At 40.0% G+C, this 12778-nt stretch overlaps 1 protein-coding gene across 1 annotated transcript in view; it reads right to left on the reverse strand.

Moving 5' to 3' along the window:
• Window positions 1-12778, reverse strand: part of LOC139964500 (uncharacterized) — an 81329-nt gene that overhangs the window by 35168 nt on the left and 33383 nt on the right. The window contains exons 15-29 of the mRNA XM_071966093.1: window positions 11786-11900; window positions 11010-11423; window positions 10359-10555; window positions 9867-10083; window positions 9238-9645; window positions 8242-8364; window positions 6620-6901; window positions 5562-6041; window positions 4641-4819; window positions 3994-4237; window positions 3210-3644; window positions 2372-2623; window positions 1471-1653; window positions 903-1060; window positions 163-448 (exon numbers count right to left, since the gene is read on the reverse strand). Of these exons, the coding sequence (XP_071822194.1) occupies window positions 163-448; window positions 903-1060; window positions 1471-1653; window positions 2372-2623; window positions 3210-3644; window positions 3994-4237; window positions 4641-4819; window positions 5562-6041; window positions 6620-6901; window positions 8242-8364; window positions 9238-9645; window positions 9867-10083; window positions 10359-10555; window positions 11010-11423; window positions 11786-11900 (3973 nt within the window). The remainder of the gene's footprint in view (window positions 1-162; window positions 449-902; window positions 1061-1470; window positions 1654-2371; window positions 2624-3209; window positions 3645-3993; window positions 4238-4640; window positions 4820-5561; window positions 6042-6619; window positions 6902-8241; window positions 8365-9237; window positions 9646-9866; window positions 10084-10358; window positions 10556-11009; window positions 11424-11785; window positions 11901-12778) is intronic.

The following is a 12778-nucleotide window of genomic DNA, read 5'->3' on the forward strand; positions in this document are numbered from 1 at the left end:
TTGATAAATTAATAAATAATGGTTGATATGTTAAAATCAGCCAGAGATTCAATTTTGATGAAAGAAAAAGATTTTTTTTTTTTATATATTCACTGAAATTTTTCTCTCCTTGAAAACTTCAAAATATGACCATAACAAATACCATTAGAAGCTTCTACTCACCATCACAATTAATTCTGGTACACACTGTCAGTAGATCGTCGTCGAAGGTGTTAGTTTCGGGGATGTAGCCATTAAGGCTGAAGACACGGGATGGGTGTGCACCCAGGGTGGCACAGATGTAAGGGTCAGAGGAGCAGCTCAGAGTCCTTGTGTCTATGATCGCAGAGGTACTCGCAAAATTCAGGCTTTGGCCCGCTATGAGAGTTTGACTAGCGGCACTTCCAGGAACTGTTGCCTGAGTAACCGAGTATGGATTGCCTCCTCTCAAATCTGATGCAAGAAAAACCTGAGGAAAGTATTTCCAGAGAATGAAATTTGTTTTAATTACCTAACTGCTATAATATATTAGTCCGTGCTTAAAATAACTACGTGGGGGAAAACTTGCCCCGTACTCGTTTGAGATGACAAGAATGGCACTTATATCATTTGTATCAGTTTCAAAAGAATCCTACCCACAGAGGAGCAGGAATTAAAAACAGAAAGTATTGCATTTTGCCAGATAACTACAGAGGGATGATCAAAATGGTCGTTGCTGACAGAAAGGTGACTTTGTGACCCTCTTTGAGCTGGGCTGGGGGTGGAGGGAGGGATTCCTTACTTGAATAGTCCACAGATCTTCTCCTGATGCTGCTGCTCCTGAGCTGTGAGAGTTGACGATGAGAAGGTGAGAGAAGGGAAGGGGAAGTGGGGTGGGTGGGTGGGTGGGTGGGTGGGTGGGAGTGGAGAGAGGGAGTCCTTACTTGAATAGTCCAGAGATCTTCTCCTGATGCTGCTGCTCCTGCTCCTGAGCTGTCAGTGTTGAAGATCACATCTACTCTCTCTAACATGTGATTCTGCAGACCCTCGATGAGGCTTGTTGAAGTGGGTACTGTGATCGTTCCACCTACAACCCTGACACCTGCCAAAGAAAAAAAATATCATGTCAAAATCATTAAGGACAGTACAGCTACTACAGCCGTATTGTGTAAGGAATTTCAACAAATGCGTCAATTTATGCATATCGTGAGCGTTGATAATGAGCAGAAGTGCAGTCTTTAGTTTTGCTGAAGGTCTTAAGAAGTCATGCCGTCTTTCGGAGGTCCCCTTCCTCTTGAAAAATGTTGGTAAAACGGAGGGTGCCTAAATGCAACACGGCGATATATTTTGCAACCTTTGAAACAATTTTGACAAGTTTGAACCATGTTGATTTCACTGTACAATAATACAATGCATGGTACATATTTATGCACTGCAATCGACAAATTTTGGTAATATTGTTTGTTATATAGTGGGAGCCCTGAGACTAGATACAAATAGTTTGTCTCTTACCGATGCAGCTGGTTGGCTGACAACCAATCAGGCGTTCAGGCTCATTGCTAAACCCATCCAGTCTAAAAAGAGGGTTTGAATTTGCAGGCACAGAAACCTGAGCACAAATAAATTGTAACGTATTGCAAAATTCTCCCCGGAAGTCCAGGGTGGCTTGCAGGTTGTTGAGGATAGTATCAATATCTGTTGGAATAAAGGGAAAACTTTTGTGATGTAATAAATAAACGAAACAAATGTAAAAGAGGACACAAATGAGTAGTTTCTGATTGCATTATCATCTATAGCAATATCTTGTTTTTGTATTAATGAATACAAGTCCAGTAGATTTTCTTGAATAATTCCCCAACCCATACTCATTTTTAGAATCTTTCTGAAATAATTAAACTCAAAAACAAATTCACATATAAAGCTCAATATATAAAGCTGAATGTTTGGTTTCTTGATGCAAGTGCGTTGCGACTTTACACACAATTCCTTCCCCTGTGACAGTGTATGTCCTTGACTATAAGCTGAGTATTCACGAACAAGTGACTTCAACAAATATTGAAAACAATCCACTAACACACAGGTTAAAAAAAGTAATATCGATTACTGAAGACCGATACTCCAGATATCAGAGGAAGAAGTTGATTCCACAAAAACTTCTCTTCAAACCTACTTTTTATCAAACACATACCAGAAAGATATCCAAGTTCTGTGCTTTTGTTTCTTCCCCCCTCCCTCCCCCCCCCCTTTTTCTTGCAAACCATTAAATGAAAGAAGTAAACATCTTTGAAAAAGATATTGAATGCTCCAAATTTGGAAATGTTGTAACAATACAACATGACATTACTATTTCAAGTACACAACAGTGATGCCCGATTTTGCTCAAATAAAACAACAAAACCTCTACAATGCTTACTTGGTGTTGCCCCTCGGGCGTCAAGTGGGCTAGAGACTACAGATTCCACCTCAGCAGTTCTCTGTCCTAACCCGTTGCTATTGGAATTCCCAAACACAACAACCCTCCAATGGTTTTCGCCCACAGGATTTAATATGGAAGATGACGAGTGCACTGACATGCGAAGGTCAAAATTTACGGTAAATGATCTGCTGCCCTCTACAACGTCCAGAGTCGTTAAAGGCATCAGTTGAGTGTCAGTGATAATTACACCTGAAAAGTTGAAAGAAGTCCTAGATATTATTCGGCTTTGTTTAATAATTAATGGCTGCACTAATTATTTTCATCATCAGTTAGAATTTATATAGTTTAAAACCGATTACAAAATGTATGATAAATTGGTTGATAAATTTGTCAAAATCAATTGAATGGTTAACAATTTTGGGGTGTTAAAGAAAATTTGATAATTATGTTTTACATAAATTGTATTTAACCCCCAAATTTTTTTCCCACTTTGTACTTTAAAAGTTGCATTTTATATATATAAAATTTGTTTTTTATTTTTATATTGTATTTAAAAAAAAAATTATTTTACAAAATGTTACATAAATTTACTTTATAAATAAATTGATAAAAAGATACAAAAGACTGCTTTGCTAAAGTCAGTGCTACTTTGAAAATGTATTCAACACATCAAATCTCACAAACTAATGGACAGGCAAAGTTTTAAGTCCATTTAAACACTGATTAGACATCATAGTCTTTGCTGCTGACATGGAGAAGAAGTATATACCCCCCCCCCAAAAAAAAATATGATTTTCTGAACTTTTGCTGAGGGAGAAATTATTTCTTGTCTTACCACTGCACTCAAATCTTGCACAAGCAGTGTTTGCGAATGCTGGTTGGGCTTCCAGGGTGAATGAAACCGGGCTAGAAGTATTTCTCCGTAGCAAACCACACACATGCTGGATTTCTTCACATGTTCTGTACTGACCGAATTGGTCTAAGGACAGCGTTGCAGAGACAGGAGCGAACACTGTTCGCTGACCGGCCCTCAGTGGAAAATTTTCCCCGTTAATAGGCAAATCTCCTAAAGTCTCTCCGAGGTGTTCTCCTCGTCCCTCTGGGTCTCCATTGGCATACACTACGATCTCCCAGAGGTCTGTGCCTTCCACACTGGCACCGTTGATATCCGCAAAATATTCAATGTCAATCAGAATGTCCGAATTACCGAATCCTTCCTTAAGGATTGAGTTAGGATCACTCGTTCCAATTCTGCTGATAATGACAACACCTGAGGAGGAGGAGGAGGAGGAGGAGGAGGAGGAGGAGGAGGAGGAGGAGGAGGAGGAGGAGGAGGAGGAGGAGGAGGAGGAGGAGGAGAGAAAGTAGAGGAAGGATCACCATAAATAGCAAAATAAAATGTAATTATTACTTTGAAATTCCATTACCAATTATTCAGTTTTCATCTACAAGTATAATACATATATCCCTGTTTGACCAAGTTGGTTGTATCCTTGGGTTGATCATAAATATATGAATTGAGTAGCGGCATTTCTAGTAGGAGTTATTGCACGGCAGACTGAACTGAAAACAGAGAAAGAACAAAAACACAAATTTGGACTGGAACATCCAATATTTACCTCGGCAATCGATTGGCACACATCCAAGTAGCTGTCCTCCGAGCCTGAAGGGTCTGCTCGGGTTGGAGTCCTTCTCCAGTACTGCACAGAAATACAGCACTGCGGGCGCCACCGGACATGCACTAAATGACTGTAGGTTCATCGTTGTCACAATGTTTCCGAAAGTGACTGTAGCACCCGGAGCGATATCCAAACCCACTTGTTCGGCAGACAACGTTGCAGTGGTTGCTCCGTATCGCTCGCCCTGCACACCAAATGAAAAAACGTGAAAATTCACATTTGATATATATATTAAATAAAATATAAAATCAGAATGGGGGTGGGGGGGCAGGGTAGGGGAGGAGGAAAGGAAGCACAAAAAGAGGCACTGGGGGGTCGACACAAAATTTTCATTGTACTATACTTTCTCGCCTGTATACGCATACATTATTACCTTACTAGGTATTTTCCATTAAAAGACAGAAAAAAACAAAATTTCCTTGAAAATATTCTGTACTCTTGCCTACCCCTACCCCTCCCCCTCCCCCCCCAAAAAAAAGGAAGCTGCTGATAACATATAGACTAGACTTGTGCAAATGAAGTTCACTAGTGGGATAAACAATTTTAATAACTAAGAATGACAACAGAGATATGAAATGCTGACTCACCGAACCATCATTTGCGAGACTGACGTATGTGGTAATACTCCATAACAGATCTCCCTGCGCGGCAGAACCATCTGGACTTGAGGTAACAACAAGTTCAAAGGCTACATTCTCTCCAAATTCTCTCTCTCGTACAAACTGAGAACCATCTATGACAACGTCAGTTGTCTCCACGACAACCCCTGTGAAATTGAAAGTGTATCTGGATTCACACTGAAACTTTGGAACACAACATGAGATATTCAAACAAATAATGGATAGCTTGAATTAGTGTTATGTTGACATGGACAGGAATATTGTAGTTTTTGTTAAAGCCAAAAGTCCTTGACACGAAGTTTTGGGCCCTGTTACATTTTATTCTACTACTCCATAATAAACATACCCCCACCCCCTTTTTTGAGCATGAATAATATGTATCAGAGTTAAAACTTAAATGTTGCCAATTTAAAAAGTAAGTTTTTTTTTTCTTCAAATCTTCACATAAGAGTAGGATTTTGCCTTTTGGATATAAGAGATCAATGCAGTGGATAATTGATTGATTAATAATGATAATTCCTCATTGTTCAGTCTAGCGGTTATCTACCAAAAAATAATATTAATAATAATAATAATTTATTCTTATATAGGGCTTTACATCAGAGAATGATCTCAAAGCGCTTCACAAAATTGCAGAAAATATGACAACTTTAAAGTAATACAACTTACAAATAATAATACCGCCTAAAATTATTGCATACTAAAAATTACAAACATAAATAAATATCCTAACAATAATTATTAAAGTGATAAAAATTATATCAATTATTATACCAAAGTCCGAAATAACTTGTACAACCGACCATCACTACGGTGTTAATAGCCTTCACTAGTACACTAGTAGTCTGATTCAAACTTTCCCACTAAAATTAAACGAAATAGACCTACCCACACATGTAACCAATTGGCAAACTGTAAGCACTGAGGTTTGACATTGGGTAGGATCAGAGACACCGTTTTCAAGAGTGAAAGCTGGGACAGAGTTGGGATTCTTCCCCAGGGTAACACAGAGATGGTATTCCTCATCTGGACAATAAAATGAAGACAGATTGAGGTCTGCTCTGATGCCCAGTATTTCAAAGGTCGCCCCTCCGAAGAATGGTGACATTGTTTGTTCCGCGGTCAATGTTGCCATGGTTTCCAGGTAAAACTCTGATCCGGGCTGTTGGAGACACATTCTAACATCTCCTAACAGAGACACTTGCCAAATGTCACTGATGGCCCGACCTTCAGCATTGTTTCTATTCTCTATCGTAGTCGTGCCGACAGCGGTGTTTGCACTTAGGTCAAAGGTGAAGATGTGACTTGGATCATACTCTACCAGCACGGACGTACCCAAATCTACCTGGAGCACATCAAATCTGGCACCTGGAGGGAAGAAAGAACAAGATTTACGATCAATTAAATATCTTAAAAATCGCAGAAAATGTGAAAATGAATCATTGTAAGTGTTTGATGTCGTTGTTGTTTATCACAAGTCCTTTTGTCCATAAATATCTCATTTAAAGAAAAAGGGTAATCAAATTCTTCTCGCTACAAATAAAAAAACATGATTGATTATTAAAAAAATCCTTTTCTTTTTTCGTTTGATATTGTTCAAGACTGAGGACTATGTGATCAATGTATAGTACATGTTATCTACAAATGCTACAGGACTTAAAGCCTCAAGCTCTGTCAATCTTAGTGAAGTGGTAGCAGGGGAGAGGTGGGGTTTGGAGGAAGACCAGCTACCAATCATCATTAAAGGCCTCAGTCACCATAGCACACAGTTTTATCATTTTAGACCATGATTGTTTGAACAATTATTTCCCTGTCTCCATATGACTCAAGACTCATACCTTAATCTGCACCTTAATTTAGCCTGTGGGTAGATGGAGGAGGGGGGGGGAGTGGGGAGGCTAGCACAAATGTGTTATCGACGTGGAGAAATACTGTTTTATACTGACCAACACAAGGGATTTCACTGCAAACGGGATTGGGATAGGTAACATCCCAAGCTGGGTTGAAATGACGACCAGGTCCAACTTCTAAGCACAGATAATCTGGACCACTTTTGCATACATAATTGAAGAGATCGAGATTAAAGGGCAGAGACAGACTAACAGGATCACCGCCGGCATCGATCGATCCAGGACTGTGAATTGTGGTCTGAACCTCTCGTTGACCAGATCCATCCATGAATGAATTTGTAAAGAGAGTGTAACCCCAAATTTCCTGACCGTTTACGTCTAGAAAAAAAAGAGTTATACGATCAGAAAAGTGCCCCGCATCAGAGATTGATAATGATGGATCAATATTGGCAATGACAACATTATCTCCTTTAAAGCTACTCAATTGCATTTAGACACAGCTGCATCAAAACTTGGAAATTGAGGGGCACTTCAGCGTCATTGCAGCCAGGCTATAAACGATCTAACCTTCTCAACATGCTCTTTTTTTTTCACACAATAGGTGCAGCTGGTCACATAGAAATTTCTCTTTTGTTATTGATTCAGCCTTGAAATTTTTCTTTTGATATTGATTCAGCCTTGATATTGATTCAGCCTTGATATTGATGCAGCCTTGATATTGATTCAGCCTTGATATTGAGTCAGCCTTGATATTGATTCAGCCTTGATATTGATTCAGCCTTGATATTGATTCAGCCTTGATATTGAATCAGCTTTGATATTGATTCAGCCTTGATATTGATTCAGCCTTGATATTGATTCAGCCTTGATATTGATGCAGCCTTGATATTGATTCAGCCTTGATATTGATTCAGCCTTGATATTGATTCAGCCTTGATATTGATTCAGCCTTGATATTGATGCAGCCTTGATATTGATGCAGCCTTGATATTGATTCAGCCTTGATATTGATTCAGCCTTGATATTGAGTCAGCCTTGATATTGAGTCAGCCTTGATATTGATTCAGGGAGGAGGAGGAAGACAGGGGGAGGAGGAGGAGGAGGAGGAGGAGGAGGGGGAGGGGGAGGAGGAGGAAGACAGGGGGGAGGAGGAGGGGGAGGGGGAGGAAGACGAGGAGGAGGAGGAGAAGGAGGAGGAGGAGGAGGAGGAGGAGGAGGAGGAGGAGGAGGAGGAGGAGGAGGAGGAGGAGGAGGAGGAGGAGGAGGAGGAGGAGGAGGAGGAGGAGGAGGAGGAGGAGGAGGAGATCAGCAGTTATTTTTAGGACATAAGGGCTTATGGATTACAGCTTACACGTCGGGTGGCTTCCAATTCGAAATTTTAACTCAAATTTGGAATCTTTTCAATTCAGAAAGTCATTTCAGATGGGAAAAACCATTGACTGCTCTCCGATTAAAAACCCACCCTAACTATGACCTGGCCCGGTTATCGAAAAACCTGGAACCTCCCGATTTCTAAGCCTCATTGCTTCAACTGCCACCGCCCTTATCCACTCCGCCACAGCACCGGATAAAGGACAATGAGGATAAGTAGGAGAAGGGGGACAATTGGAAGAGGAGGAGTATAGTAATCCTAAAAGACACCCAGGAAATGAACTCTGGGAGCAGATTGATTATAGCTGAAATTCTCATAGTAACGTCTTCTACAGTGAAATACTTACCAGACAAGCTTGCATAACCAGCTCTGGCTCGGTACGTGACATTACCACTCACTGGATTTTCAAGGACCTCCAATAGCGATTCGGGTGATACAATTCTGACCGTAAGGTCTTCAATAATAGTTCCTGTATTTCAAAGGAGAAACAATGTCCAAAATACGGGTTTAAATTGCATTTTATTATGACGATTTGTCCTTGTCACAAACGGTTTGGAGAATAAGTAACTTAACGTGAAATGAACTGTCATTCTCTTCCATGGTTCATATTGAAGTAGACATACATGATGTAGATTTCAAGTTTGTAAATCAGGTTTTACACTTTTCAAAATAGTCTGCTTATCACTTTGCCTTTGTACAGCTATTTATTAACAAAACAAAACCAAAAAATTGCAGATATCTCAGAACATTCACTTCCCTGCCTTCCTACCATCATTCATGGTTTTTTTTTTATCAAATTCCATCCTTATTTAGAGGATTGGTTTATTTTGGCTGTGTTGAATCAACTGCAATCTAAACTTGTCAAATTTCTAAAGGAAACCAGTTTTAAATTCCAACTAAAATGAAATGATCTGTTTTCCTAATCTTGCCATTACTTGATAACTCAAACATGAAGAATATATGTCAATCAAATTTAATTTGACTCTAAATCATGTTTTATTAGGCAGGACTACAGTCGAGTCCACCAGCTCGACCTAGCCTTGAGTCTACCAAAAAAAATAAAAAATGAACCCAAGTCTGTGTCTGGATTTGAGCACTACAGCCCTGGTAATATCAAGGAAAGATTTGTACCTCTGAACAGTAAATGACATCTATCACAAGTTATCTTCTTACAATCTACAGGAATGCATGTGCACCAGTTGAGATGGGTTCAACTGAAAGTTAGGAAGCATTGGTGCTCTTGCTAACCTGGGCACAAAGGTACCTTATGTCAGCGCAGATCTATCACAAGTTATCTTCTTATCATGAACTGATGCTAATTCTTTCATCCATATGGACTTACCTCTACAATCTACAGGAATGCACTGCACCAGTTGAGATGGGTTCAACTGGAAGTTAGGGTCAGCGTTGGTGCTCTTGCTAACCTGAGCACAGAGGTACCTTATGTCAGCGCAGATGGTTCCTGTGTTGCTCAGATCAAAATCGAGTTGAAAGGTTTCCAAAGTCGTCACAACCCCTTGTTGCACATTGCCCTCTATGTCCATGAATGACATTGAGATGGCTCGGCTTCCGGTGCCGGCACTGTTCGAGTTGGTGAAGAACGTAACATCCCAGAGGTCAGAACCTTGGACAGATGCAGAAGTTTGGCTGAAGCTCAGCCTCAGGGTAACTTGTAACATCTGGGATGGATTCCTCTCTAGGAACGGCGCGCCACTGATGATGTTTGGTCCTAGCGATACCAGGTCCACCCCTATTGGATGCAATTGAGACAGAAAAGGTGAAGAATTATTTAATAGAAAGACCTTAAGAGAATATTGAGCATCTCCAACAGTAAATCAGTATTTGCTTCCCAAAAATGTCCAAAATAAACAAAAATTCAATCATGACTGACGATGGATGTGGTGGAGCCATGTCGTACCCCTCCCCCACCCCCCTTCTCCTTTTCTCCACTGTCTTCCTGATGGGACTAACCTTGGCATCCGATTGGCTGACAATCCCGTCTCAGTGATTCTTCTCTATCTTCGAATGTGTACGTTACAGACGGACCGACTCCCTTATCCACGATTAAGCAAATGAAATCTGCACTCTGGCACAAGACATTGCTTAAGTCCAAAATGGTGTTCACTTGGCTGACAAACGGCTGTCCAGCAATCACTTCTTCGGTAGCCAGGGTGTACCTGCCGAAGTCCTGATCAAGATTGGTGTCAGGGTGAAAGAGATATGTGTAATTTAAGGGCTGAATCCAGAGAAGCAGCTTCAGGAAGTCATTTTATCAACAGAGGGAGAGCAAAATGTTCTAACAAAAAATAATCATGATGAAATCTTTATGGATAATACAGCTAAGTCAACATTTCCATCATGTTTAAGCAAGAGCCTCCTAAAATGTATAAAACTGTCCTTGTATCCTTCAGTATGAACAGCCCCCTCTAAAATAAATCTGAAATGAAAATGCCTGTCTCTTACCATCCCGTGACGATTCAGCGAATGGTCGTCGGTGGGACTCAAATAGATGGTGTAGGACCACAACCTTTCACCAATGACTCCCGCCCAATCACCATCCGTGTTGATAGTTACTTCCAAGTTGACAGCATGATTCAGGGCCAATTCCACGAATGGATTTCCAGTTAGCTGATTGATCGAAACTGAGTCAATCCTGAGACCTGATTGGTTGAGGAATCAAAGTGGAATATAGCAACGAGACTACGACAGTTCAATCCATTATATAACCGATTCATTACACTCGACTAAATATTTTCTACTTGGGTTGAGTGAGACCTTTTACGTGTAAGGCTCAGCTGACTGGTGAAATATGGAACAGACTTGAATTTCATAATGACACAGGTTAATTATGCGCACGCTACTACATCATTTTGCTGCATCTTGGAAGTGTGCACGTGTTACAAAGCAAAAAACCCAGGAAGGGAGAGGGGGAAAAAAGTATGTAAAAAATAGAGAGTTATCGAAATCGAATGAGGAGGAAAAGCGAGATTGATGGACATGCATTCTGAATACTAAAGGAGCGAACAAGGTATCATAATGAAATCAAATTTATACAAATGTTATTGATTTGGCATCATCAATATAAATCAAATAAATCAATTATCATGGGTTTACCTCTGCACTCTATTGGTTCACAAATTGGATCAGCTGGCAACAAGGTAAAGGACCGTTGCGGATTTCTCTGCAGTTGTACACAGAGGTATGTCTGTCCCAGTGGACACACAAAGTTATCGACAGGGATATTTGCAAGAACGTTGTCAAACGTCACCGTCTGTCCTGGGTTGAGCCGCTGGACCCCTTCGGGACCAAAATTCCCCTGAGTGACCCTCGTCATCTGCTGGTTTCCATTTCCGTTCATCTGGTCGTTGAGGAAGATGTCGAGATGCCATAGGCTTGCACCTACGATGGCTTCTTGTGATGTCGACACAAAACTGGCAGAAAACCTGGCTGCCACTGTTTCTTGGGAATGTTCAATAGCTATTGCCAGCGGCGGAGTCAGGATCAATTGTTGGGCAATTACGGTGAAACCTGATTAAAAGAGTAGAAAACGTAAACTGAAAAAAAATCAAGGATTTAATGAAAACTTACACAAAAACTGACCAATCACCAACCTTCAATTGTCTCTTTGGATTTTCAGTTGCTATGACAATAGCAGCCTGAAGATCTTGTTAAAATATTAATATTTACAACATGAGCAGAATACCGATTGCATGGGAACATTTAAAGCATAACTTTGGTATAACAAAAGCAATTTAAAAAGAAAAAAGAAGCCAAAAATATTACAACTTCACAAAAACACCAAATTACACTAGTCAATGCAAAACTAGAAAAAGCAAAATATGTTTAGTAACAAAAAGGCTGAAGAGAGAGTTGTTATAATTAGCACATACCATCGCAAGGCACGCTCACACACCCTGTTAGGCTTGAACCCATCACAGTCTCTGTCAAAGTAAAGGGAGTGCTCGGGGATGGACCTTGACTAACCGTGATACATACAAAAGGTACCTACAGACAAGAGAGGTAATGAAATTATACGTCACTAAATAATACGCAAAATGAGGTTATTACTTTTACAAAAGAAACTTGAGATTTTCAGTACAGGTTATATTTTCTTTCGAAATATCTGAGTTGTACTCCCGGGTATATATATTTCACCTGGCCCCTAATTGACCCGGCCCCAAAGACTGTAGCCCACTGATACCATCCCCACCACCCCCATCATCCACCCAGCTTTACAGGCCTGCCTCTGGCATGAATGATGATTACATATTGATTGACATGTAATTGTAATTGATTGGATACAAACTGATGGCTAGTAGGCTTGAACAACAGCAAAAAACTCAATTTTAAAATCTTGTGAAACAAATCCTGGCAGGACAAGGGGGATTCCATTAGAAACATTGTTTTCCGATCAAATCTTCTGCTTTTGCTAAACAGCTCACGACCCATTGTAAAAATTGTTTTAATAGTCACCAATTATTGAAGTTGTGATCCATAGTTTAAGAGGCATATTTTTACCATCCTAAATGTGTAAACTTTTCCTAACTTTGGTATTTAAACTTTGCCGATCTTTGCAACTGTCTTTGAACCTATGATAGATGCAATGATGTAAGGTACAGATAATAAACTGGAGTCTTTGAATTTTAATGAGGCTAGGATTGGTTTCTTCAATAGGCCATGGACAAGATTTGAAAATTGATTTATCGATGTTAGAAATGACCCTTATAACAAAGATTTTAAAAATACTCATTGGCCTTAAACTCTCCACTTCATTGGTTATCATGTGGCTAAAACATAAAATGCTAAAAGTTATTGATAAATATTCAAATATGCATTGAACAAAATGACCTGATTGATGAAAGGGATCGCAGAATGCTTTGGAG

Source organism: Apostichopus japonicus, chromosome 23 (assembly GCF_037975245.1).
Source record: "Apostichopus japonicus isolate 1M-3 chromosome 23, ASM3797524v1, whole genome shotgun sequence".
In the NCBI taxonomy this organism is placed as follows: domain Eukaryota; kingdom Metazoa; phylum Echinodermata; class Holothuroidea; order Aspidochirotida; family Stichopodidae; genus Apostichopus; species Apostichopus japonicus.